The sequence below is a fragment of the Narcine bancroftii genome, chromosome 3 (assembly GCF_036971445.1).
Source record: "Narcine bancroftii isolate sNarBan1 chromosome 3, sNarBan1.hap1, whole genome shotgun sequence".
In the NCBI taxonomy this organism is placed as follows: Eukaryota; Metazoa; Chordata; class Chondrichthyes; order Torpediniformes; family Narcinidae; genus Narcine; species Narcine bancroftii.
Window position 1 is genome coordinate 133,213,419 of NC_091471.1, and position 25,703 is coordinate 133,239,121.

The 25,703-nt window shown below is 44.0% G+C and overlaps 1 protein-coding gene across 4 annotated transcripts in view; it reads right to left on the bottom strand.

The window, feature by feature from the left end:
- The window catches only part of bbs7 (Bardet-Biedl syndrome 7), a 56,324-nt gene extending 30,984 nt beyond the window's left edge, over positions 1–25,340 (bottom strand). For all 4 annotated transcript variants that reach the window (XR_011353708.1, XM_069925160.1, XM_069925163.1 and 1 more), the window contains exons 1-7: positions 25,084–25,340; positions 16,591–16,656; positions 14,269–14,331; positions 10,725–10,900; positions 10,203–10,389; positions 8,100–8,172; positions 7,745–7,861 (exon numbers count right to left, since the gene is read on the bottom strand). Coding sequence is in view for 3 of the 4 variants with exons in the window: in XM_069925160.1 (XP_069781261.1) it covers positions 7,745–7,861; positions 8,100–8,172; positions 10,203–10,389; positions 10,725–10,900; positions 14,269–14,331; positions 16,591–16,656; positions 25,084–25,119 (718 nt within the window). In the remaining variant the exon portion in view is untranslated. The remainder of the gene's footprint in view (positions 1–7,744; positions 7,862–8,099; positions 8,173–10,202; positions 10,390–10,724; positions 10,901–14,268; positions 14,332–16,590; positions 16,657–25,083) is intronic.
- Positions 25,341–25,703: the final 363 nt, after the last annotated feature.

A 25,703-nucleotide genomic window follows, 5' to 3' on the forward strand; every position in this document is an offset into this window, starting at 1 on the left:
GATCCCCCAAGGATCACTGGATTGTATACCTCTGGTTTTCCCTTCCTGAAGTCAACAATGAGCTTAGTTTTGGTGACACTGAGAGCAAGGTTGTTGTTGGTACACCATTCAGCCAAGTTTTTAATCTCCCTCCTGTATGCTGACTCATTACCTTTCTGTATACTACCCACTACCGTGGTATTATCGGCAAATTTGTAGATGGTGTTATTGTTGTACCGAGCTACGCGGTCGTAGGTGTAGTGATTAGAGCAGAGGGGCTAAGAACGCAGCCCTGTGGCATTCTGGTACTAATGGAGATTGTGGAGATGTTCTTACTAATCCTCACTGATTGTGATCCGGAGGTGAGAAAATCTATGATCCAATTATACAGTGGGGTGTTGAGTCCCAGATCTCGGAGTTTGCTGATCATTTTTCAGGGGATGATGGTGTTAAATGCCGAACTATAGTCAATAAAGATCATCCTGATGTTTGCATCTTACTGTCCAGGTGTTTCAGGGCTTTGTTTAGAGCCAGTAAAATGGCTTCCGCTGTAGACCTGGTGCTATGATAGGCAAGTTGAAATGTATCTATGTCGTCGCTCAGACAGAAGTTGATATGTTTCAACACCAGCCTTTCAAAACACTTCATCACTGTTGATATAAGTGCTACTGGTCGATGGTCATTAAGGCAGGTTACTATACTCTTCTTGGGGACTATATGATTGAAGCTTGTTTGAAACAGGTGGGTACCACACCCTGTCGGAGTGAGATGCTGAAGTTATCCATTGGTAAATTGGTCAGCCCAGATTTTTAATATTCAGCCTGATACTCCGTCTGGGCTGAATGTTTTCCTCTAATTCACTCTCCTGAAGGTAGCACTAACGTCATCCTCCGATAAAGACAGGATAGGATCATCAGGGGATGTGGGGGTGTGGAGGGGTGGTTCCTCCCAGTTACTGTGGTCAAATTGGGAGTAGAAGGCATTGAGTTCCTCTGGGAGCAAAGGCTTACTGTTTGCTACTGAACTGGACTTGGTTTTGAACAAGGTTATGGCAGTTCGGCCCTGCCATGGCTGTCAGGTGTCCTTTGTTATTTCCATTTTCATCTGGAATCTCCTCTTTGCCAGAGAGATAGCTTTTTGTAGGTCATACCTGCTCCTTCTGTATTGATCTGGATCTCTGAACTTAAATGGCTGTGATCTGACTCTCATCAGGTTCCAGATTTCATTATTCATCCAGGGCTTCTGATTGGGGAAATACCTGAATGATATGGTGGGGACACACTCATCCACAGCAGTTTTGATAAAGTCTGAGACAGCCCTGGTGTAATCAGATTCTCACCTGAGTCCTTGAACACTGCTCAAACCACTGACTTGAGGAAATCATGTAACCGTTCTTCAGCTTTCCTGACCTCTCGAGCCTCTCTTTGAAAGCTCTGTCTGTATGAAGGTAGAAGGTGATCCAACTTGCCTTCCTTTTCTTGGTGTAGCAATGATTGAGTGTGCTGGGAACTCTGGTACATGCTGGTGGTAGTTGGCCAGATTTTCTTGACACAGGTCTAGTTAAAGTTGCGACTTAGATTTGTTGTGCATCGGGTTGGGTCGTCTCTTGTTTACTTATCATATCATGCAGCTCTGCAAGTGCCGGTTTGTAATCTGCATTGCATTCAGATTAATACTGCAGTAAGCAGAAGCTAAGAATTATTATTCTTCGCAATGTATGTTGCTTTGTCAACGTGAGATCCCATTCACGCATGCTCAGCCATTACATCCGTTGACTTGCGAGCAGCATCACACGTTTTTGGCAAGGGAGCAAAAGCGCTGAATCAGAGGGGAATCGCAGTAGAGTGATCCCCAAAAAAGTGCTAAATTAGTGGGCCTGCAGGAGCAGAGCCCTGAGGGAGATCACAAGAGTGCAATCCACAAAATGGAATCAAACCCCTGAACGAGCCATCCGGAGAAGAAAAGGAGCGGTAAAAATTCCGAGACTGCTAGTGGGAGGTTCCTGGGTCCCGATGAGGGGAGGCCCCGATGCAGCCCTTTGGAAGCGGAGGAGTACCGGAAAAGGTCTGGGACAATCAGCGGGAGGTTCCTGGGTCCCGATGAGGGGAGGCCCCGATGCAGCCCTTTGGAAGCGGAGGTGTACCGGAAAAGGTCAGGGACAATCAGCGGGAGGTTCCTAGGTCCCGATGAGGGGCTGGGGCAGAGGCAGGGTGGCAAGAGCCCAAGGAGGAGAGCCTCCCCCATAGCGCTTCGTTAGTGCCAAAAATCTAGCGGGCCTGCCGGGGTGCAATGTTCCAGCTGAGGAGCCACAAGGCCAATCTACCTCTGTTGTGGGTGGGATCAGGTGGCAGTGGCCTACCTTCATTGAAGGTGGGGCCCGATGATAGTTGCACTGACCTAACTTCATAGGTACATAGGAACATAGGAAGTAGGAACAGGAGTAGGCCAAAAATGGCCCATCGAGCCTGCTCCGCCATTCAATACGATCATGGCTGATCTAATTTATGACCCAACTCCACCTACCTGCCTTCTCCCCATATCCCCTAATTCCTCTATCATGTAAAAATTTATCTAACTGAATTTTAAAATTCATTGAGGTTGGGATCTGAAAACGATAGCAGCGATGCCAATCTACCTCTGCTGGGGGTGGGATCAGGCGACAGAGCTCTACCTTCGCTGAGGTAGGTTCCAAGTCTGGCTGCACCAACCTGGCTTCATGGAAGCTGGGGCCTCAAAAAGCTAGCAGTGATACTGTTATGCCACTGCATGAGGTGATTGTCATGAGACGATTGGACCTCAGTATATCGAGTGACACCGAGGGGGAGTACCCCACACAAGAGCAGGTAGGACCTAAGCCAAAATTAACATGTTGTGTAGCAAAGCCGCCCACTCGACCAGCGAGAATAACCAGAAAAAGCCTAAAGAAGGGTGTAGTCTCTGCACATCGGGCACCCGCTCAATCAGGACCTGAGAGTAAGGCCTGCCAGAGAGCAGAAGCCTCAACCAGCGTCGAAATTGTAAGTCATCTGGACAAATTGGAGGAACTGGTGACAGCCATGGATTCCTACACCTTCAGACATTAATGATTATACATGGGAAGATGATGAATGGCCAGTAACTACACAGGCCAGTCAGGAGGAGAATATACCAGCTATTGCTGCGAAGTTTGCAGTACCAAAGGGTATCGGCCAGCCACTAGAGGATGATATTGCAGGGTCAATAACTTATATGGTGTCGAATGCTTTTCAGGAGACAGTACTAGAAGAATCTATCAGGAAGTACCCCTGCCCTGTAACTGCCCTCTGTTGAAGGTGTCTAAGGTAAACCCCATGATATGGGACAATTTGAAGGTCCCCACAAGGGCAAAAGACATGAAATTGCAAAGTCTACAGGGGTCATTGGTTAAAGGTATCACTGCATTCGCACAAATGCTCTCACACGATTTATCGGAGTCCCAACAAGACACTCTAGGGCTGTTATCCCAAGCAAACTATGAACTGAATGCCTTCAGGAAGGAGCTGATCAAGCCCAACCTAAATGTAAGTTATGCTCATTTGTGCAGACCATCTAACTCTGTAATGAAATTTCTATTTGGTGACGATCTCAGCAAACAGGTGAAAGATTTGAATGAGCATCAGAAGGCAGCGGCTGGTGTGGTCAGAGGTTCGAGAGCGCAGGCAAGAGAACTTGTTATCCCCTATCCCAGGTACGCAAGGGAATTTTCCTCCGTGGAGACAGCAGCAGCAGAATTTTCCCGCTCAAAGTGCTTCGCGTAGGTGGGCCCAGAATGCATTAGCTCGCAGACTAAGCAGGTCAAGGAAGTGAACGCTATGCATTTACAGTTGAGTACTCAATAATTACAAGGTTTTAAAGGTTGGTGATCGATTAACGCTATTCTACGATAAATGGTGTAATATTACCACTGATGCTTCTGTTCGGCAGACAGTAAAGGGGTATAAAATCGAATTTGACCCACAGAAATCCCCTCCGATAAGGAGGAAGAGTCTATATACATATATGTGCAGACCACAACTGATGGAGGCTGTACATGCCAAGATCACGGCATTAAAAAGGAAAAACGTTATTGAACTTTGTAACCAAGAAAACACGAGTTTGTATCAAATATCTTCATGCGATCCAAAAGAAGTGGTGGCACGAGAGTGATACTGGATCTATCAGATCTTAATGAATATGTATTGTACAGGCATTTTAAAATGGATAACATATATTCTGAGATGCCTAAGTTACGTAAGGGCTATTACATGGCCTTGAAAAATTTGGAAGATTTAAGAAGAATTTGGGCAGGTACATAGATGAGAGAGGTATGGAGGGCTATGGACTGGGTAAAGGTTAGTGAGATGAGGCAAAAAAATGGTTTGGCACAGACTAGAAGGGCTGAAGGGCCTGTTTCTGTGCTGTAATGTTCTATGGTTCTATGCATATTATTCGGTCGCGATCTGCCCACAACACAGGAAGTTTTAAAAATTTTCCTGGAAGGGAGAGCTATGGAAGTATAAGGCTTTGCTGAATGGGCTGAGCTTGGCGCCCAGGGTATTTACTAAGTTACTGAAGCCGGTATTTTCCAAGCTTAGGAAAGAGGGGCACACGGTAATGGGTTACCTAGACATTACTCTTATCATGGGCAGATCGTTTGAGGAAACAAAGAGGGCAGTAGCAGCCACCTCGAGATTATTAAGCCATGTGGGGTTTCTCATACATCCCGAGAAATCAGTGTTGGTGCCTACCAAGAGGTTAAAATTCCTTGGCTTCATTATTAATACAGAAGACATGAGACTTACCCTGCCAGAGGATAAAGCGGCAGAGATCAAGAACGCTTGCAGAGGGCTCATGACAGAGTGTTGTGCCTCCATAAGAAAGGTGGCTAGGTTGATTGGGTAACTGGTGGCGGCTTTCCCTGCCCGCTAAATTATAGGTTCCTGGAAAGGGACAAAATATCTGCTCTTAAGGCAGCCAGGGGACACTTTTGACAGGCCCATGAGGCTAATTAGTGAGGCCAGATCCAACCTGGTATGGTGGATCGACCATATCTCGCAGGCTTATGCGAGGATTGAGCTCAAAAAGGTGGACCTGGAGATGAGGTCAGACGCCAGTGGCGAAGGTTGGGGAGCCATGAATCTAAGGTCTCTGCTGGAGGCAGATGGACGGACATAGAGTTCAGGGAGGCCTCTAAGTCAGGCATTAATTATTTAGAAATGTGAGCGGGGTTTCTAGAACTAAAGTCTTTCTGTGCGAATAAGCTGACATTCATGTACTGCCGAGGTTAGATAACACTTGAGCTGTGGCCTACCTCAATAATATGGGACATCTTAAATCTCCTTCCTGTAACAAGTTAGCCATTGAGACTTGGTGCTTGTGTATTCAAAGGAGCATTTGGGTTACTATCGCCTACCTGACAGGTCGGATCAACGTACAGGTGGGCCTGATGTCCAGGAAATTCAATGATGGCACTGAGTGGACTCTGTGTAAGAAATATTCTGAACGGCTCGCAGACACCTTTGGCATGCTGGAGATCGGTTTGTTTGCATCCAGGCTAAATGCCCAGGTTCCAAGATTCGTGTCCTGGCTGCCGGATCCCCAAGTGGAGGCCATTGACACCTTTAACCTAGACTGGTCAAAATTTAACTTTTATGCGCTTGCCCCGTTCGCCTTTGTGGCGAAGTGCCCGAATAAGATACAGGAAGACGGTGCCTTGGGTTTGCTGGTAGTGCCTAATTGGCCAATGTTGGTTCCCCATCCTCCTTAGGCTTATGGTGGGGACTCCACTGGTATTCACGAAAAGCAGAGGTCTGCTAATCAAAGATATCTCATCCATTGTCTCACTTAAGTCTGTTTGGTTGATGGATCGGAGAGCAGGGATCAATATAAACCCTCTGCAGCATAGAACTCTGGACATCCCATGGGCATCTTGGAGAAAGTCTACTCATAAACAGTATGCCTCGTATGTGGGGAAATGGAAAATGTACTGTGCTCAAATTGGACTGAATGAACAGTCAGCCTCCCTCCGATAGAGGCTGAGTTTTCTAATCGATATGTTCTATGTGCAGGGGGCCAGCTACAGCGCGGTGAATACAGCGAAGAATGCGTTGGCTGCTTTCTTGATGTTCCAGGACTCTGAGCATGAGATGATCAAAAGATTTATGAAAGAAATGTTCCACTTGCGTCCCCCGGTAACCTGATATAAGGAAATTTTGGACGTAAAGATTGTTTTGGACTATCTAAGGTTACTGTCACCAACTGGTGGCCTTGACATCGGCCAAGAGGGTACAAACTTTGTCTCACATTCATATGGACTATATTTGTTGGGAGTAGGACTGTGTAAGCATTCAAGTTACAGATATTTTGAAATATAACAGGCAAGGGAGAGTTGGGACAGAATTTTCATTATGCTTTTGAGGAAGATGAAAGCTTATGTTTGTTGGATTGTTTAAAGAGATATGTTGTATGTATAAAACATATTAGACTAAATGAGAAATACCTCTTTACATGCTATAAGAAACCCCATCAGCTGGCTACTCCCACCGCCCCAGATGTTGGCCAGATGGCTGTGGGAGGTCATGAGAGTGGCTGGAGTGAATATTTCTCAGTTTGGGACCAATTCAACTAGAGCGGCAGCGACCTTGGCAGCCAATAGGGCCGAGGTCCCTTTATGGGACATCCTTTGCCGGGGGGGGGGGGGGTTGGAGGAATGAGAGAATCTTTAAATTCAGAGGGGCTGAGTTCCACAGCTTTCATCTTACACACGGCAGATTGAACAAGACTGCAGAAAGGGGACACATTAAACTGATTATGGTCTGTCAAACCAACCGAAGGGGATAAGCCACTGAACTACAAACTCTCACGTTGGTGAACCAATGTACATTGTGAAGAACGATGAGGAGTTAAAGGAGCACTTACCTATGTGAAGTTTGATGATTATTATTCGAGCAATGGAATTGGTAGCCAATGTGCTCACCTCTCCCTTCCCCTCTTTTTTCTTGTTTATGGATAAAGATGTTATGGTTGCAATAAACATGTTCAGTCACAGGTTTGTATTATGGTTGGTTCATTTAATTTAAGTCATTTAAGTTCAGTTGTTTCCCCCTTCTGGGCTGTGATCTCACGTTGACTCACCAACTCTCATTGCTCAAAGTGCTTGTTTAACTCCTCATTATTTTCTTGATCTAGGAAAATTATGGGCTACTACAACAGTCTATCCTAGATTAGATCAAATAACAGTTCAGAGGATAAAATCAGTATGTTCATATCTCAGTAATGTAGCATTGTGCAATTGACTAAGAAATCATGGAAGAAAAGCAGCTACTTCTTTCCTGAAACACTTTGTTCAGGACTTCATTTCACTGTTGTTATTCACGAGGAATAAAAAATTATGTAATCTACATAATTACATAACAAATCAGTAGCAGACTCTGGCTGTAGTCACATGAAATCATTTTGTCACTGACAATCCAAAAGTAAATTAAACTGGAAAAAAAACACATGATCTTGAAAGAATTAATTTGTAGAGGCTGATTAAATGATCTTAATTATTCATGCTTTAAACTAATTATTGTATTTGTTATCAGGATTATTATTTGGTTTTACTCTGCTTCAAATGTGTTATTTGTACCATGCCTGCACTTTTTGGGGATTAATTGGTTAACTGAACCAAAAAGATGTGTGAGATACAACTGCTGTAAAGCAAATGTAAACACTCTCCTTCCCTTTATCCAAACCTAATTAAATGGCAATACAAAACATCCCTTACCTCCTCTTTTCTTCTCATTGGAGATTTCCCAACGATGTAATGGAGAAGATTTTGTGATCTGTACCAGTCCTAATTTCCCATCAGATGTTCCATATATTAATTCTTCTGCAGAGTCACCTACGCATATTTAAAAAATACATAGTCCTGTTAATACCCAACATCATTTACAAGAAAAAAATATTTAGACAAATGAAATGTTTCTTCAAATGTCACTAAAAACACGCACTTGGGAGGAAATGTGTGGTATGAATATTTTGTCAAAATTTCCACTCAATGTAACAATAGTAGTGGATAACAATTGTTGGGCACAAACATACAATTATTATTTTACTCCTGACTCCAGTTCTATACTTGCCCCCATTTCCGTTGTTCAATGCCAGGACATTAGGTATTCCAGGGACTTCCACCTCATACAACAAATCAGACCCCTGTAAAATATACAATGAGTACAAGATTGTAAGCCAAGAATAAAGTTAGCAAAAATGATTTCAAATATTCCAAACTGTCTAACTTTTACAAAACATTTAAAAAATATGAAAATTATAATTGGTCAATATTCCGTTAATCCTCTTCCCAACTTTCGGCAATATAAAGTTCATCAGATTTTTTAACTTTTAGATTTATTGAACATGTGCAGTATTTCAAATATTCTTGCAAACAGAAGAGTATCTATTAAGAATCAGGAGGCATAAATGATTAGATTGAGGATACTCTCATTCCTACTTTTATACTTTTTCCATCATACTTCTATTTTTAAAAATGGAATATGATGCAAATATAGAACCAAGTGCTATATCCTTGCCTAAGGATGACCAAAACTAGTTTTATCCATTTCTGTATCATATATTTTGGTTACGATTAAAAATTAGGAGATTAGAGTCTAGAAATTCATTTGTGCCTTCTTTTGCATTAAAACTTATCTGCAATGTACCTAACACAGTTTCAAAAAGGTCTCAAAAAACTATTAGAAAATTCATCAGTGTTTAAGAAATAGTGCCAGCTGGCTGTTTCTGGAAGTGTAGACACTAGGGGTTGAATTTACAGTTTCACGAGCATCGTCCCTCATGGTTCTGAAGTCAAAGTTGCCACTAAAGAATCACACCACCACATTATTGAACTTTTCTGCTATACAGGAGTTTACAATGATGAAGGGTGGGGGGGTGGGGTGGGGAGGAGGAACTGGTTCTCCCAGAGGCGAGGGAAATCTGCACGTATCGGAAGGTTACTTTATGTAAAGATCACTTGTGGCAATAAGTTGCTTAAAAAACATAAATGCCCTCAAGAAATAGTCACCCTTTTAAGAGTACCACTGTTTGATCAAATGCCCAATCCAGTAAAAGTGCAAGAATCACAGTTATGAAAACTGAAGATTTCCACTTTGCTAGCAGAGAAATTATTGACTTTGGTGGCAATATATCATCACAGATATTTAGCGGTTTGTGAATGAATATTTCCAAGGGTTACCTTGGTCTTGAAAGCTGTGTGGGTATTTATGTATGTTCGCCATTTGAGGCTTGACAAGGATCTCAAAATGCATACAATCATAAAACTCCTGCATCTCCTGAGCAACTTCCTGCCATGAGTGTCAGCTTTTTGCCACATGTCTTTCTCCTGTATTTTATTCATTCCTGATCCAATGAAGTGAGAACTATTTGCACAGATTTTCATGTGGTTTTTCATTTTTAGGCAGGGCTTAACATGGGGGTGGAGGGTTTGGAGCTGGTTATACCAAAATCATCCGGCATCCGTGTATGAGATCCCAGTTTAGGTCAGTCTACTTGAGGTTCACTTGTCAAGAGAAAAGCATTCTGACACTGACTGTAAGAGAGGTGTGTCTGACCTCTAACTAAGGTTTGGTTTCAGCCTTCTATATTATTAAAAGTTGTTTCTTTTGTAAATCAAAGTGTAAATCAATTGAAAAATCACAGATAAAGCCCTAAGGAATATTTTTACTTTGTTTCTTGGAGGAGATAGTTGTTGATTCAACAGTTTACTGGGTTTCCTGAGATAGGCCATGAAATTATCATTTGCAATCTTTGAGGAAAAATATCAAAACAAATTCAGTCATACATACATATGACAGCATGATAACAGGCCCTTCCAGACCATGAGCCTGTGCCATCCAATTACACCCAATTGACCAACAACTCTGGTATATTTCGAAGAGCGAAAGGAAACCAGAGCACCCGGAGGAAACCCACACAGATATGGAGAGAATGTACCAACTCCTTACAGACAGTGCTGGATTTGAACGTGGGATGCTGGCGCTGTAACAGTATTTCACCAACCACTACGCTAACTTTGCTGACCTAAAATGGTACTTCATTACTATATTAACTTTTTATTTGTCTCAATCCATTTTTTTTATAAACATGACAGTAAGTTAATCCAAAACACTTTCTTCAAATCTGTCTCTGAAGCATTGCTCCAAACGTACACAAGTGCTTTACTACATTACCTTTAAAACTCTAAGCACCCGGTCTTGACAGGCAAGTATTGGTGTAATATTGCCTACTTTTTCCGCTGGCAAGCAGATTAGATCATTGATCTTGTCACTGGATAGGTAGTAGTCTTGATCTTTACAGTCACAATAGTGGTTATAGATATAACTCGCACACAAGAAAAGATCTGCACCTGACACATACCTACAAGAAACCAAAGTGCAGTGAGAATTTCAGGTTTATACACAGCAGGAGTGAAAATCACAACTTCACACGCATACATATTTCCTAATGGATGAAATGAAACAAAATATTATTTGTATATGTTACCTAATTATATTTGAAAATGGGCAACAAATGCAAATTCATGATTGAAGCACTAACTGGCAAAAGATAATATTATCAAAAGCAACAAAGGGGATTTAGCTGGCAGAAGGATAATGAAGGAGAGGAAGAATACAAATCCTGACTGCTCTTGACCATTAAATGGGATATTCTATTGAATAGAAAGTAGTAAAAGAAAGAAGATGGCCACTTACAGAGCTCGAATACTTTCCATGAGGTTAGTTTCAAAGGACAAGAACTGCTTTCCCTTTTTAGTGAACCCTTGCACCTCCGAGCTAACACTTATAAAGATCTTCTCCTGTGGTGTACCAATAGCTCCTCCTAGTTCCAATCTGGAAATTTTCTGTCCTGGTAAGGTCTTGAACACTGGCTGTGTACAATTGAAATCATACATTTTAACTTCCATGGATACATATACCTTTTGCATTTTTAAAAACATCCCATTAAGCATATCAATCTATCACATTTTTGAGAACATGGTAGAGCATTTTCAAGTGCAAGGAGACAATAAATCATTACCTATTAACTCTACTACAGCATCTACAGTAAAAAAACCCTCAAAAACGCAAGGTAAACTACAGGGTATGCCACGCCAGATAACATCATTCCTTGGATTAAAATCAAGAAATTATTAACCACTGGTACCAAATGAAGCCAATGTAGGCCCTTTCAGGTGGCCTGAATACCCTATTGTAAAGCCGCATGCGGCTAAGGAAGTACTCACCTGAATGCTCCGAAAGCGCCTCCGAGGCACCAACACCAACCCTCCTCTGGGAGGGAAAATCGGCGGAGTGCCAGGCTCTGCTGAGGCACCTGAATGTGCAGCCGCTGTAAGCGGGGGTGGGCTGATGACCCTATCAACTGGCAACCCAACTCCCCGCTGCCTGACAGCCCCCCTCCCCACCGGCCTTCAACTGCCCTGCTGCCTGGGGAGGGGAGGTCGGCGGTGGCTGTCGGTGCAGGGGTGGCCGGGGGGGAACATCAGAGCAGGGGCAGCTGGCGGGGGAATGTCAGGGCAGGGGTTGCTGGCAGGGGAACGTTGGGGCAAGGGCGGCCAGAGGGGGATGTCAGGGGTGCGGCTGGTGCGGGATGTCATAGCCCGGCTAGCCGCTCCTGCACTGGGGCCACTCTCTGCGGCTCAAAATGCGGCATAGTAATGGTGGTCTTCCCTACCCATAATCACCACGCAGCTAGAACTGTGTGGGAAACAGAGAACGGTTCCACCTGCGTGGGGGATTATGGGTAGGGAAGATGGCTATTACAATGCCGCATATTTATGATGGGTAGTACTGTGGCAGTAGTCGCCCCGCTTCCATCAGATCGAAGGTGTTTTGAGGCACCTCTGGATATGAATAGGCCCTTTCAGGTGGACCAGGCAACGCTGCAGCAGCCTTTTAGGGCTGCCACTTGAAAGGTGAGTCTGCAGGTTAAGATCCGCTTCTGCCGCTGCCCTCAAGGCGGAGAGTCCACCTGAAAGGGTCTTGTACTTGATGTGGCTTTCATGTGACAAACAAGCTCCAGACCTTGCTACTGTCATTGTCCCAGGAAGCAAATCAGGCCACAAATGACAGTCAGATCTCAAGTAGCAGATATATGGTGAGATCTTGATGGTCGTTTGATAGCTTATTGCTCTTACAGACTCTTTTTTCTGATCTGTTTCACTGCCAAACTTTTTCATCATTTTGCTACCTCATGGGAATGTACCTTGACTCAAACGGTAATAACTTCACTTTAAAAGCTTTTAATTGTTCAATTAAAATAAATTTCAATTCTGTTTTTGCCTGTCAAGCTTTGATTCTAATCCAACTGGACCCATTTTTTTCGTGGCCTTTCTCCAACTATTTTAATCTTGAAATGGTTTATATCCTTTTCATAGACATTACAAATATTAAGGATATTATAATATTTGCTCTACTTGCCAAGGTAATGCCACAGAATCAAGTCTCCAACAATGTTGCCTTATTCTTGGGCACAAATACTTGAATCAAAAAAGCTCTCCTCAACACACTTCAGAAACTCCTTCATCTATTCTCCCTTATGCTGTTGCTACCCAATCATATTTGGTTAACTGAAGTCACTGCAATTACAATTCCACATCTTCTGCAATCTGCTCCTCACTATCCTTTAGTGGGTGGCATATATCATAGTTCCAGTAGTGTAATCACACCTCTATCACTTGGTAACTCTAAAGAACATTCTTTCTCCTATCATGGCAATATTTTCCTTCACCAATACTGCTTTTTTCTTTCCTTTCTTCTATTCCCTATTCTTTCTAAATATCTGTATCCAGGAATGTTTAGCGCCTACTGTTTAACACCTTCCTTTAATATATTTCTTGCAATAATGTACATGAATTGTAAACTCCATGATATTCTTGTACTCTAGTCTGATTTTTTACTAAAAAATGCTCTTTGTTCTGGTGCTATTTCGCTCTCCCTACCCTACGCATCTTTTTCTCCTTTTCAAATTTTCCCTCCTTGCAAATTACTTTAGACCTCCCTCCATACCCACAGAGGACATTGGCCCCAGCCCATGAGATGCAATTTATCCAGCTTGTGCAAATCCACTTGTCCTGAAATTTGTCTCAGTACCCCAGAAATACAGTAAAACAGTAAACCCCCGGTATCCAGGATCTATGAGGATTGGTAGATGCCAGAGAAGTGAATTTTCCGGTTGATTGAGTCTGTGTATTGCGTGATTTGTGAACTGACCACTAGGGGTGCCAATTTTACTCCTTTATTTGATTTGATTTTTTTTTGGTGGTTGCTTGAGGCTCCCAGTTGCTTTAATTCCAGATAATGGGGTATTTTGCTTATACAACCCTCCCTCCTGCATAGTCTCTTCAATCTTACAGGACTATTTTCCTATCATTATGGCCACCAGCAAGTGAAAGGTGGGGGGGGGGGGGGGGCAACTATGAAGATTAACGCCTTTGAGAACCCATTTCTTCACAATTTTCTAAATCCTTAAAGGCTGCCTACAGATCTCATTCCTTTTTGTAGTGATGTTATTTTGCTAAAATGCCCCACAAACTCTGGCTATTCACCTGCTCCCACCAGCATTTTCTGCAGCTTCTCAGTGATATTCTTAACTCAGGGATCAAGGAGGTAACACATTGCACTGGAATCAAATCTGCCATCACAGAAATGCCTGGTACTCTCCTAGCTACAGAAAACTTGATATCTATTTTTTAAATTCACAGTCTAATATGATAACAATAAAAATTAAAGTCTACCCATCACCCTGTTTGCCCTCTTTTCTTGTTGTTGCCTCCAGGAAGAAAGTACAGAAGTCTAAAGTTTATTATCTCCAAGTTGAAGAGCAAGTTTTAATCCAGCATCTTATCAGGGCTCTTGAACCTCCCTATATTACCCTAACCCAAATCATAAACTACCCCAGGATCACCAAAAGAACCGTATGCACTACTGAAATGTAGGGGTGCAGCAAGTAAGAATCTTGGTCCGCCTGTTTATTGTACTCGTCTACAGTAAAATTTCCGTTATGCAGAATTCAAGCAACTGAAGCCTCAAATGGCAAAAAAAACCCCACAGAAATAGGTAAAACTTCCAAAATTTTAAAATTAGTGCTCCTAGTGGGTTAGTTTGCCAATCCACACAACATGCAATCTCAAGCAAATGGAAAATTCACTTATCCAGCCCCTATTAATTTCCCTTTGGCAGCGGATACCAGGAGTTTTACTGTATATGACAATAAACTTGCATTGACATTGATACTTACAACTGCCTCTCCCTTTTTAATTCCAAAACAAGTAATCACTCCATCTTGATCTCCAATAACAACCTAAACAAAATTAAAAAAAAATTAAAATAATAAAAATATATAAATATTGTAATCAGTTTGAAAAAAAATGTTAGTGTTGAAATAAAATTAAAATATCAGATTCCAGCGAGAGTCTAGTCTCCAATATCCTTATGACATATGGCAAATAAACCCTTGAAAGGCACCTGCATTATTCTTTATCAGGATAAGAGCACTATCTTTCTTGTCCTCTCTCAATAGTTACACTTGTTACACTTCCTTAATGTGAAATTATCTCGGGGTGTTGTAATTAATTTTTGCTCTATCCCCTTCTCTACTTTTATTTTTGGTCACTTCCTTTCTCCATCCTTCACACATTTGCTCCCTCCCTTTGATTCCACCAGTTTTCCTGCCTCCCCAAATAGCTCTCACCCTTCCCTCACACATGCTCTTTTTCCCATTCATTCCACCCCTCCCATTCTCAACAATATTATTTCCTTCTGCTATCTCTTCACTTCCTCATTCTTCCTCCCCCACAAGACTCTCTGCCCCAACTATCCCACATCCCTTTCTGCAGCTTTTTCTCCCCTCCAGTAGCACTGATACCTCTCAACCTCCCTCCCTATTCTTTACAAGTCTCCCACTTATCCCTATCCCCATTCTCTCCCTCATGCACAACCTTTACCCCCTCTCCAAATTCTCCAATTCCTCTTCTCCTCACTGATACCACTTCTCCTCTACACTTCCTTTCTACTCTGACTGTCTGCCACATTGCTCCTACTATTCCTCTCTGCCCTTTTCCTTCTGCTCATCACTCCTTTGTGTCCTCTGTGGAATTTTGTGTCATTGTAATAACCCCTATGAGCCAACTCAGCAAAGTTTCTGCAGGTTTTTGGTGCATGGTTTCAATAGAGCTCCAGTGAAATGTGTCACATAGTTGTTTTGTATTCTCTTCCCAGATTGTTCTCCTTTTCTTTTTCCCCTCATTCTACCCTTTCTCTCTCCACACTCCTACTCTCTCCATGCACCACCACTGTTTAATCACCTGACGACTCAGCTACTGTTCCTGTACCCTCCCCCTACTCTTTCTTATCCCCTCTTCCAACTTATACCCTGACTCCTAGGAATGTCTTCCTCCTAGCTCCATCCTCATCCATTCCTTTGCTAATTTGATCAACCTCTTTGATACCTCTCATCTTTCTCCAGTACCTTTCCTGCTGTTTTCCATTTATTCTCATCCCTATTCCTCATGACCATGCCCTCTTCCTTTCTTTTTAATGTCAAACTCTTTCTCTATTGTCTTCTTTCAGTCCCGTACAACTTTTTATTGTCGCCTTCTACTTCTATTCTCACTGCCACCCCATTATTTGGACTCCATCTCTTTATCTATGCCACCCCTGCTTTCTCTATGCTCGATATTCCTTCCCCATTCACGACCTTCCCTTACTTATTTCCTTTCCTCTCCTCTTCCTTCCCCTACACTTCCTCGCTGCTCTATCTCTGCCTCCTCTCCATTTCTATAATTCATTTATGCACCCTAGTCAACCATCCACACTCTTCAACACCCAGCCCCACCACACTATCTCCCATCCAGCACTCTTAGATTATGCCAGAGATATTTCTCACATTACTAACTTTACTCTTGTAACTCATTGTCATTGATCTTTTTGAAGCTTCTCACAACTATGTGACAGGTCAAAGTTCACTATTATCTACAGCTACAGTATAGTTTCATGGTGGTGCAGAGTAAAAATTACAAAACCAGTAATCCAAAAGTCTGACTCACAATCCAGACAAATTAGTTCAAAACCCATCACAGTATATGTAGGATTTAAATTTAGTTAATAATTTGAAATTTGGTAGTAATGTTGACCACACATATTACTGGATTGTTTTGAAAATGGCTAGCGTGTTATTCATTTCAAGGCAATGAGGGCCTTGATAAGATTGCCAAGACCCAGTAAAATGTAAACTAATTGTTTTAAGATGAAGAAATCTCCTGAAAAAGGACTCAGGCCTGAAATATTGCCTGTCTTTTGCTTTCAATGGATGATGTATGACCTGCTAAGTTTCTCCAGTACTTTTGTGAATCAGCAGCTGCAGAATTCTTATTTACCTGAACTAACAGCTAAAATTCTAAGTTCTTTAAAATGTATTTTTTATGTTAACTCTTTTTTTTTAGTTAACATAAAAATATGGCACTTTTTAAAAGCTGTGATGTTAACCCATGCAACAAAAAGAATATTCTAATGAATAATACTTATGAATTTATATTCATTGGTAATTATAAAAATAATTGACCTTTTGGGTTGCTCGGCGTCCTGTTGCAGGTAAAAGCCTCATAGTTTTTTGAGAAGTAACTCCCACCTTTGTTAAAAATAAAGGGAATAAAATTTATAGCATTATCCCAACAACGGATTATCGAATCTGAATGCACAATTTACTGTACAATCCTTAAGAGAATAAAATAAAACAAAAACATCTTGATTTTTATTGGACATTCGAAAAAAGCAAATACAAAATAAACTTTGAAGAAAATAAATAGTCCACCACATCCTATTAAAACCATAAACATTAAATACAGTTAAAGAATTCAATTGGCCTATCCATGGTCATTCGGAATTGACAGTGGAAAGGGGAGATAGTCAGTATAAAGAGGTGAGAGGAGGAGTAAGGCAGGGGCTGGCTGGCAACAGGCAGGGCCAAGTGGGGAGGGAGAGGGTGGAGGGAGCGGAGGTGAGGAGGGAAGATGATGTGGAATCTGATAAGTATGGAATGTGATAAGTGGAACCTGATGAGGGAGGGATGATGGACAGTAAGAACTAGTATGTGTAGATAATAGTCAGATGAAACTAGGTGGGGTAGGGAAATGAAGTTGGAAGGAATGGGGGGGGGAAGGGGGTTATAGGGAGATCTATATAAGGCAAGAGAAAAAAGGAGCACAGAGAATTTGGGTTACCTGAAGTTGGAAACTTCAACGATCATACTGTTGGGTTATAGACTACCCAGGCAGAATATGAGGTACTGCTCTTCTAGTTTGAGCTTGACCTCACCTTGTTAGTGGAGAAGGCCAAAGACTGACAGGTCAGTGCTGGAATGGGAAGGTGAGTTGAAATGGCAGACCATTTAAAAGAGAGTGCAGGCATTTCACAAAATTGTCTCCTAGTCTCTGCTTGGTCTCATCAAGCATTGACACATTGAGAACAATGAGTGCAGAAGACGAAGTTGGAGGACCTGCATGTTGACCTGGAAGAATTGTTTGACTGCATGGATAGTGGCGAGGAAGGAGTTATAGGGTCAAATGATGCAATTATTACAATTGCATAGTAAAGTGCCAAGGGACAGGGAAAGGTTGGTGGATAGGGATGAATGAACCATGGAGTCATGAAGAGCGATCCTTGTGGAAAGCAAAAAGAGGTGGGGAGAAGATATGAGTGTCAATGGGATTCTGTTGCAACTAGAGGAAATGAAGAAGGATGATGTGCTGGACATGAAGTCTTGTAGGATGAAAGGTGAGGATGCTGTTCCAGAAATGGAGGAAATGTAATGAGAGCTCCACCTATTAATGAAAGAGAAACCACCATCCCTGAAAGAGGAGGACATTTCAGACGTCCTGAAATAGAAAGTCTCATCTGGAGAACAGATGAGGTAGAGTCAAAGAAAATGAGAAAAAGAAAAGGAGTCCTTACAAGACTCTTAGTGGGATAAGGTGTAATTAAGATGACTGTAGGAGGGAGTGGGTTTATTGTACATGTTAGTAGAAGAGAGAGATTCAGAGAAGGGAGAGAGGTTTCAGAAATGATCCAAATGAATTTGAGGACAGGTTGGAAGTTCATAGCAAAAGTGACAAAATTGATGAGTTCTGCATGACTGCTGGAGGATGCATCAATGTAGTCATCAATGTGGTAGAGAAAAACTGGAGGAGTGGCACCAAAGTAGGTTTGGAACAAGGACTGTTGCACATTAACAACAAAATGACAAATATAGCTGGGATCCATGTGGGTGCACGTGGCTAGGTGAGAAAAATCAGAAATCAAGAGAATACAAGAAAAGCTTCTGCCAGGTGGATGAGAATGTTGATGAAGGGGAGGTAGTTTGAACTCTGTTCCAGGGTAAAGCAGAGGGTCTGAAGACCTTCATGGGGAATAGAGGGGTATAAAGGCTAGACATTCATGGTGAAAGTGGGCATAGAATCAGAAGTTGTGGAAATGGTGGAGAGCGAAAGAATTCATTTGTTCATTTATGAAACCCACCAACAAGACTCAAACCCAGAGTTTTGTGGGCCTCCTGGGTAACTGGTACCAGCACATTCCTCACCTTGCCAGTCTCCCGCAAGGCAGCAAACTTCCAGTGGGACCTGACCATCAGGCTGCTTTTGAGGCAGTATAGCAGGCTGTTGAGCACGCCCTTCTCCTAGTGCCTCGCGAGCCTGGAATACCCTTTGAGCTCCAGGTCTCCTGCACTGACACCACTGCTGAGTGGAGCCTCTGGCAAAGACACAGAGCTCCACTTGGATTCTGGACCACTCTTTCACCACTACTGCCACGAGCTACACCCCATTTGAACACCAACCTCTTGCCTGCTACATGGCAGTCCTCACCATGGAGCACCAGACCATGGGTGAAACTGTCATCCTCCAGCCCCCCTATCATATGCTGAATTAGGTCCTCTGACAAGACCCATAAAGTGGGACATGCCCAGGAGACAACCATTGTCAAATGGTGCTGGTACATTGCCGACCGCGCCAAGGCAGGCTCGGAAGGAATAAGTTGGCTCCATGAACAGGTCGTGATCCTCCCCACCGGCGAAGAAGTACCCCCTGAACTCCCCTTCGATAACCCCCCTCCCATTTCGTGGGGGTGGCCTTTCGACGCTCACGGATGGTTCCAGCTGCTGGAAAAATGATAGCCAGCTCTGGAGGACTGCAGCCCTACACCCAGTGACAGGCAAGACCCTAGCTGCAGAGGGGTGGAGGGATCGAGTCAGTTGGCTGAACTGGCTGTTATCACATTAGCTATCCACGTCAGCACTGGCCCGGGACATATCTATACAGATTCTTGGGGCATGGCTAATGGGATGGCGGTCTGGATGCCTCACTGGCACGAAATGGGGTGGGAGATCCATAACCATCCACCTTGCCTCCAATGTGCAACCCTCTCTGCCACCAGACAGCTTGGAACTTTACTGTGTAAATACTTGAACGGATTATGTATGTGTGATGCCCTTTTGCCTTTGAACATTGCACGCTTGCTTGCACCTTTTCATGTTTGATTGTATTTTATCTCTTGACTTGTTTAAGGCTCTCTCCAGTTAATGTGTATGTGTGCCTATCCTGCACCCAGCCTCCCCCTTCTTTCATTTCCAGGGCACCCCACCTCCATTAAGGTGATGACTACCCAGGGAACCCTCCAAACAGCACAACCCATGGTTTGGAGTGCTACGGGGTTTGAAACGTTAACCCTCAATTGGACTTCGTCCTCGACTGTCCTTGGCACACTCTTTCTCTCTCAGCCCCACTACATGGTGCTTGGCCAGTGAGGCTGCCCCAAAATGAGCAGAAGAAGAGCAACCAACAGTGCTGTAAATCACCAGCAAGGTACATCATGGGTACCTCCATCAAAAAGTCTACCAATAGCTCTGATGGGCAACCCAAAAGAGCAAGCACTGCTGATGGGTTCAGAGGAGAAGCCAGGTAGGAGCCACTAAAATCATTTTTAGTCTGTTTCCCCTACCGCACTTCACCCCATCGACACTCAAACTATCCACTTTGGTAGGGAAGAGAAACTGGGGAGACATTGCCATCACCAGTGCCCACACAACTGCATCAGCCCACTATGGCTTTCAAGGGGGTGGTACATACCACTGGCCAATCAGCAATCTCTTTTATCAAAAGCTACACCCTGCTGTCCAGCAACAAGCCAATCAGGTGCGTGCCCACCTAAAAACCTGAGCGCACTGCCATTGGCTGGCCCCTGTCATTAGCCCCTGCTCTGCAGAGTGGGAAATTCAGGTGCCATCATTGACCCCTGTTCAGAAGAGCTGGACATATTTAAGTCTGAGTGGCCTCTTTCTCGCTCTCGCCTGGATTGTGGTTGCTACGGAGAACGCCATCAGCAGATAACAGGGCACTGTGCTCCCTGAGGCTAGCCAGGGTATTCCAGTATACGGAGATACCGGAGCAGAGACACAGTCCTCCATATTCCTCAAGTTGGAGGCTGTGAAATCCCCGTGGGAATCCCCCCCCTCTTCCCTCCCACTACACTGAGCCTCTTCCTTCCCCAGCAGGTCTCACAGTTGGGTACGGGTCAGCGCGAGTATGTGCATGCTTGTCTGAGTGTGTGAATGTTCTATTGTTTGACTGGTTATTTAATAAAGATCATTGGTGATTGTGATCAGAGTCTTGGAGCTTGCTTTCTGCTGCACCCCAAGAACCCTTCAATACAATCGGAATGTGTGTATTGCAGGTGGTTATGTGTCCTCCCCGCCTGAAACTCACATCACTTGTCAATCAAGGTTGGACTCCAGCCACCCATTACTGCACACCTTGCAATTGGCTACTGGTTGACCGTTTTGAGTTTTGTGTGCCCGATGGAGATGTGGGGGGGCTGGTAGTCATGGTGGGGAGCAACCAGTTTACCTATCTCGGCTGCACCATTTCATCAGATGCAAGGATCGACAATGAGATAGACAACAGACTCGCCAAGGCAAATAGCGCCTTTGGAAGACTACACAAAAGAGTCTGGAAAAACAACCAACTGAAAAACCTCACAAAGATAAGCGTATACAGAGCCGTTGTCATACCCACACTCCTGTTCGGCTCCGAATCATGGGTCCTCTACCGGCACCACCTACGGCTCCTAGAACGCTTCCACCAGCGTTGTCTCCGCTCCATCCTCAACATCCATTGGAGCGCTCACACCCCTAACGTCGAGGTACTCGAGATGGCAGAGGTCGACAGCATCGAGTCCACGCTGCTGAAGATCCAGCTGCGCTGGATGGGTCACGTCTACAGAATGGAGGACCATCGCCTTCCCAAGATCGTATTATATGGCGAGCTCTCCACTGGCCACCGTGACAGAGGTGCACCAAAGAAAAGGTACAAGGACTGCCTAAAGAAATCTCTTGGTGCCTGCCACATTGACCACCGCCAGTGGGCTGATAACGCCTCAAACCGTGCATCTTGGCGCCTCACAGTTTGGCGGGCAGCAGCCTCCTTTGAAGAAGACCGCAGAGCCCACCTCACTGACAAAAGGCAAAGGAGGAAAAACCCAACACCCAACCCCAACCAACCAATTTTCCCTTGCAACCGCTGCAATCGTGTCTGCCTGTCCCGCATCGGACTGGTCAGCCACAAACGAGCCTGCAGCTGACGTGGACTTTTTACCCCCTCCATAAATCTTCGTCCGCGAAGCCAAGCCAAAGAAGAATTGGCTAATTTAAATCACCTAGGGTCATTATTGGCTAGAAGCACAGATTAGCACTGTATATAACACCAACGCACAGCATATTCTCTCTCTCTGCCTCGTGGTCCAATCCCCGGACATCACTCCATGCCAGGTCGCTACATTGCTGGCCTTACCCCACCCCCCCCCCACAGAGGCTAACACTTTAGGCTGTCTGTCCATGTAGCACTCAGTTAAAAACTCCCTGCAAGTGCCTCCTGAGGGCATCGAGGAGGGAAGCACGCTCTGGGACCAGGTACTGACTATAGTGGAGGCCAGGATCCCCATACTGTTAGAATGGGACCTGACATGCTGACCATTAGTGAAAGCAAGAGGGTCATCAGGGAATGGGCCCCCATCACCAACCTTTACAGTGGGGCTCCCAGGCACAAACTCACTGAGGGCGTCAGGGTAATTATTGTTTTGGTGAGGCATCAAGTCACCACTATCTGTCCCGACCTCAGAGGGGCAGGTTTGCCCTTGATGGGAATGGCATGTGGCAAAACTGTCCTTGAAGCCATTGCCCTTCTGGAAGGCTGGAGTATTTAGAATGGGGAGTACCCGAAAAAGGGGTCCCCGCAAGGTTCGCTGGGTGGAGGCAAAGCATGCTGAAAGTAGCCGCATTCCCCTTGTCTCGTAGGGACATGTATTATGCCCTAGAATGTGCTGGGTTAGATCATGCCCGATTACATGGCATCTCCACCACTGCCATGTTCGCCACGTGGCAGGAATACTGTGAGAAAACCCGTGCAAACCCACATTGTCCACTGCGCCTCCCAACGCGTTCCCCACTATGCAGCCTTCTACTCCTCCCCCACCTGAGGTGGCCCCAGCTAATAATCTCCCTGATGCGACAGGAAATGGCCAACAAAGGTACCCTGTCGCACCAGACAACCCCCTTACTGGGTGGAACAATGTGATCCCTGCTCCATAGGATGGAGGCTAGGGTCCTCAGCAGATCTGCTCAGCGGTCCTACCTAAGTGACCCAAAGCCATTTATCCCAGTGGATGGCCACTGGGAGAAGGGAAATACCCGGTGCTGGTCAACACAGGGACAGCAGATGGAATTTAGACCGTCATTGACTACAGCTTGGCATTCAACACCATCATACCAGTAAACCTCATGAGCAATATTTCAGAAGAATTTTCCGACAGCCAGCACATTGAGGGAACTGTGAGGAAGGCACACCAATACCTCAATTTTCTAAGAAGTCTGAGATTTGGCATGTCGTCATATACTCTACCAAACTTCCACAGGTGAGCTGTGGAATGTACACTGGTTGGTTGCATCACAGCCTGACTTTTCAATTCAAGTACGCAGGAATAAAGAAGGCTGCGGAAGTATGCAAACAAAGCCAGGTCCATCAAAGGCTCTGACATACCATCCATTGCTACACCAAGAAGATAACCAACATCATAAAGAACCCCCTCTATCCTGGTCATAACCTACACTCATTGCTACTGTCAGGCAGAAGGAACAGATCATGAAAATCAGCACCTCTATGTTAAAAAAAATGCCTTTCAACAGCTATCAGATCCTTTAACCTCCCTTGGTACACAAATTATAGACTGCTCTGGCAACACAACGATTTCCTGCACTAATACATGTTTTTTTTTGTTGCACGAGGATTATTGTGAATATTTATCATCTATCATGCATTTATTGTCTCTTTTAATTTAATTCAGTTTACTATTGCAGTTTTCCTTTACAAGTACCTGTTTGACTGCAAGTAAGAATTTCTGTGCATGTTTATTGTCATGCACATTGTAGAATATACATCATCATTATTATCACCTTAAGAGTACAAACTCCATAGCTTGATGACAACAAATGGGTAGGGTAATGAAGAAGGGATTTGCTATATTGTCTTCATAAGCCTGAGCACAAGAGTCGGGATGTTATGTTGCAGCTGTACAAAATATTGACCAGGCCATTCTTGGAGTATTGTGTTCAGTTCTGGTTGCCCAGCAAAAGTAGTAGTGGACAGAAAATATTCTACCTGGAGGTCAGTGAATAGTGGATCTCCTTGGGGATCTGTTCTGGGATCCAGAAGTTTGGAGAAGTTGTGGAGTGGTGAAGCTTGTCGTAGGTTACAAAAGGATATAAAATGGATGCAGAGTTGGGCAGAAAAATGGCAAATTAAATTCAATCCATATAAGTGTGAGGTGATGAATTTTGGAATGTCAAACCAGAAGGCTGAGTACAGGGTTAATGGTCAGATATTTAACCACGTGGAGGAACAGAGGGATCTAGGGGTCCAAGTACATACACATCTCAAGGTTGCTGCGTAGGTTAATAGGATAGTTAAGAAAGCCAATGGGATGCTGAGTTTCATGAGTCAAGAGGTCATGTTGCAACTTTACAAAGTAAGACCACACCTAAGAGTATTGTGCTCATTTCTGGTCACCTCATCTGAAGTTTGTGAAAGTTATGGAGAGGGTACAAAGGAGATTTACCAGGATGTTGCCTAGATTGGAAAACAATTCTTATGAGGCAAGGTTAGCAGAGCTGGGACTTTTCTCTTTGGAGTGCAGAAGGATGAGAGAAGATTTAATAGAAGTCTACAAGATTCTGAGAGGCATAGAGAAGGTGGACAAACCAATGCCTTTTTCCCAGGGCAGGTATAGCAAACACCAGAGGACATCTCTACAAAGTGAAGGGAGGAAAGTTTAGGGGTGACATCAGGGGTAGATTTAAAAAAAAAAGACTTGTGGGTGCCTAGAATCCATTGGTCTGGAGGTTGAAATATGAGGGGTGTTTAAGAGACTCTTAGGCACATGGATAAAAGAAAAATTGAGGGTTACGAGTTAGGAAGGGTTTAGTTTTGATAGGAATCTATAGGTTCACACAACATCAACGGAGGAAAGGCCTGTATAGTTCTATGTAATAGGAAAGATACAGTAGCTACAGAAAGAGAACAGATGAGATTCATCAGGATGTTGCCTTAGAATGGAGTTATAGGAATGGATGTCAAGCAGCTTACAACCACAGGACAGTGTCAGGTTAAGGAATCAATTACACAAGGTTGACGAAGAGGAATTTCCAATGATTCTGAATCTGGAATTCCATATAATATATGGAGGATCTAATTTCAGACCACAGGACTTTACGTTTCTGGTCGGAAAATTAAGTTGAATATAAAAGCCAACTCAACCGTGACTTTATTGAATGGTGGAGCCTGGCCAACTTCTGCTTCCAGTTCTTCCAAATGTCCGTTGTGAATACACTCGCAGACAAGGTTACGATTCGGGGGGGGGGGGGGGGGGGACCCTAGTTTTCAGGAATTACATTGAAACGGAGACACCAGAATCTTATTTTTAAATGCACTGATTTCTGCATCAAGTGTCCTACCTGCAGGTAGTCGACACGATTTAAATTTAACTCCATGGTCAGCACTTCGGGGCCCGTTCCTTTCTCCCCCCTAAAGAGTGGCCGATTGGGGCAGATCAGGGAAGAAGCTCGATTGAAAACAGGGCGAAATGAGCAACAAGGAGCCAGTTGAGCTCAGAAATATCATTCTGAAATATACATCTGTACCAAAGCGACACGACGCCTCCCCCCCCCCGTTTCCAAGGGGATTTTACTTCGGCCTATAACCTCGCACTCGACTGGTTACGCATGATGACACCGGTGTTGAACCTCGCCGCTCATTGGTGGATGGAGGTAGCGGGGGAGACGTGGCACTCGCTACTTGCGGACGCTTGAAAGAGTGTCCAATGAAATCTTGGTTGAAATTTCTTGCTGATTTCAACCAATCTATGCTGATTTTTTTTAAAGAAAAAGTACTATCTACCTTTTGCCTTGTGTCACCTAAAACTACATCGCCACGCTCGCCCCTCTCACTGAAAAACCAAGCACAATTCAAGCACGAGTCATCCAGCATGGAAGTAGGCCCTTCGGCTCAACTTGCCCTCGCCAACCAAAATGTCCCACATTAGTCCAGCCCCTCTGCGTTAGAATTTCTATCCCTC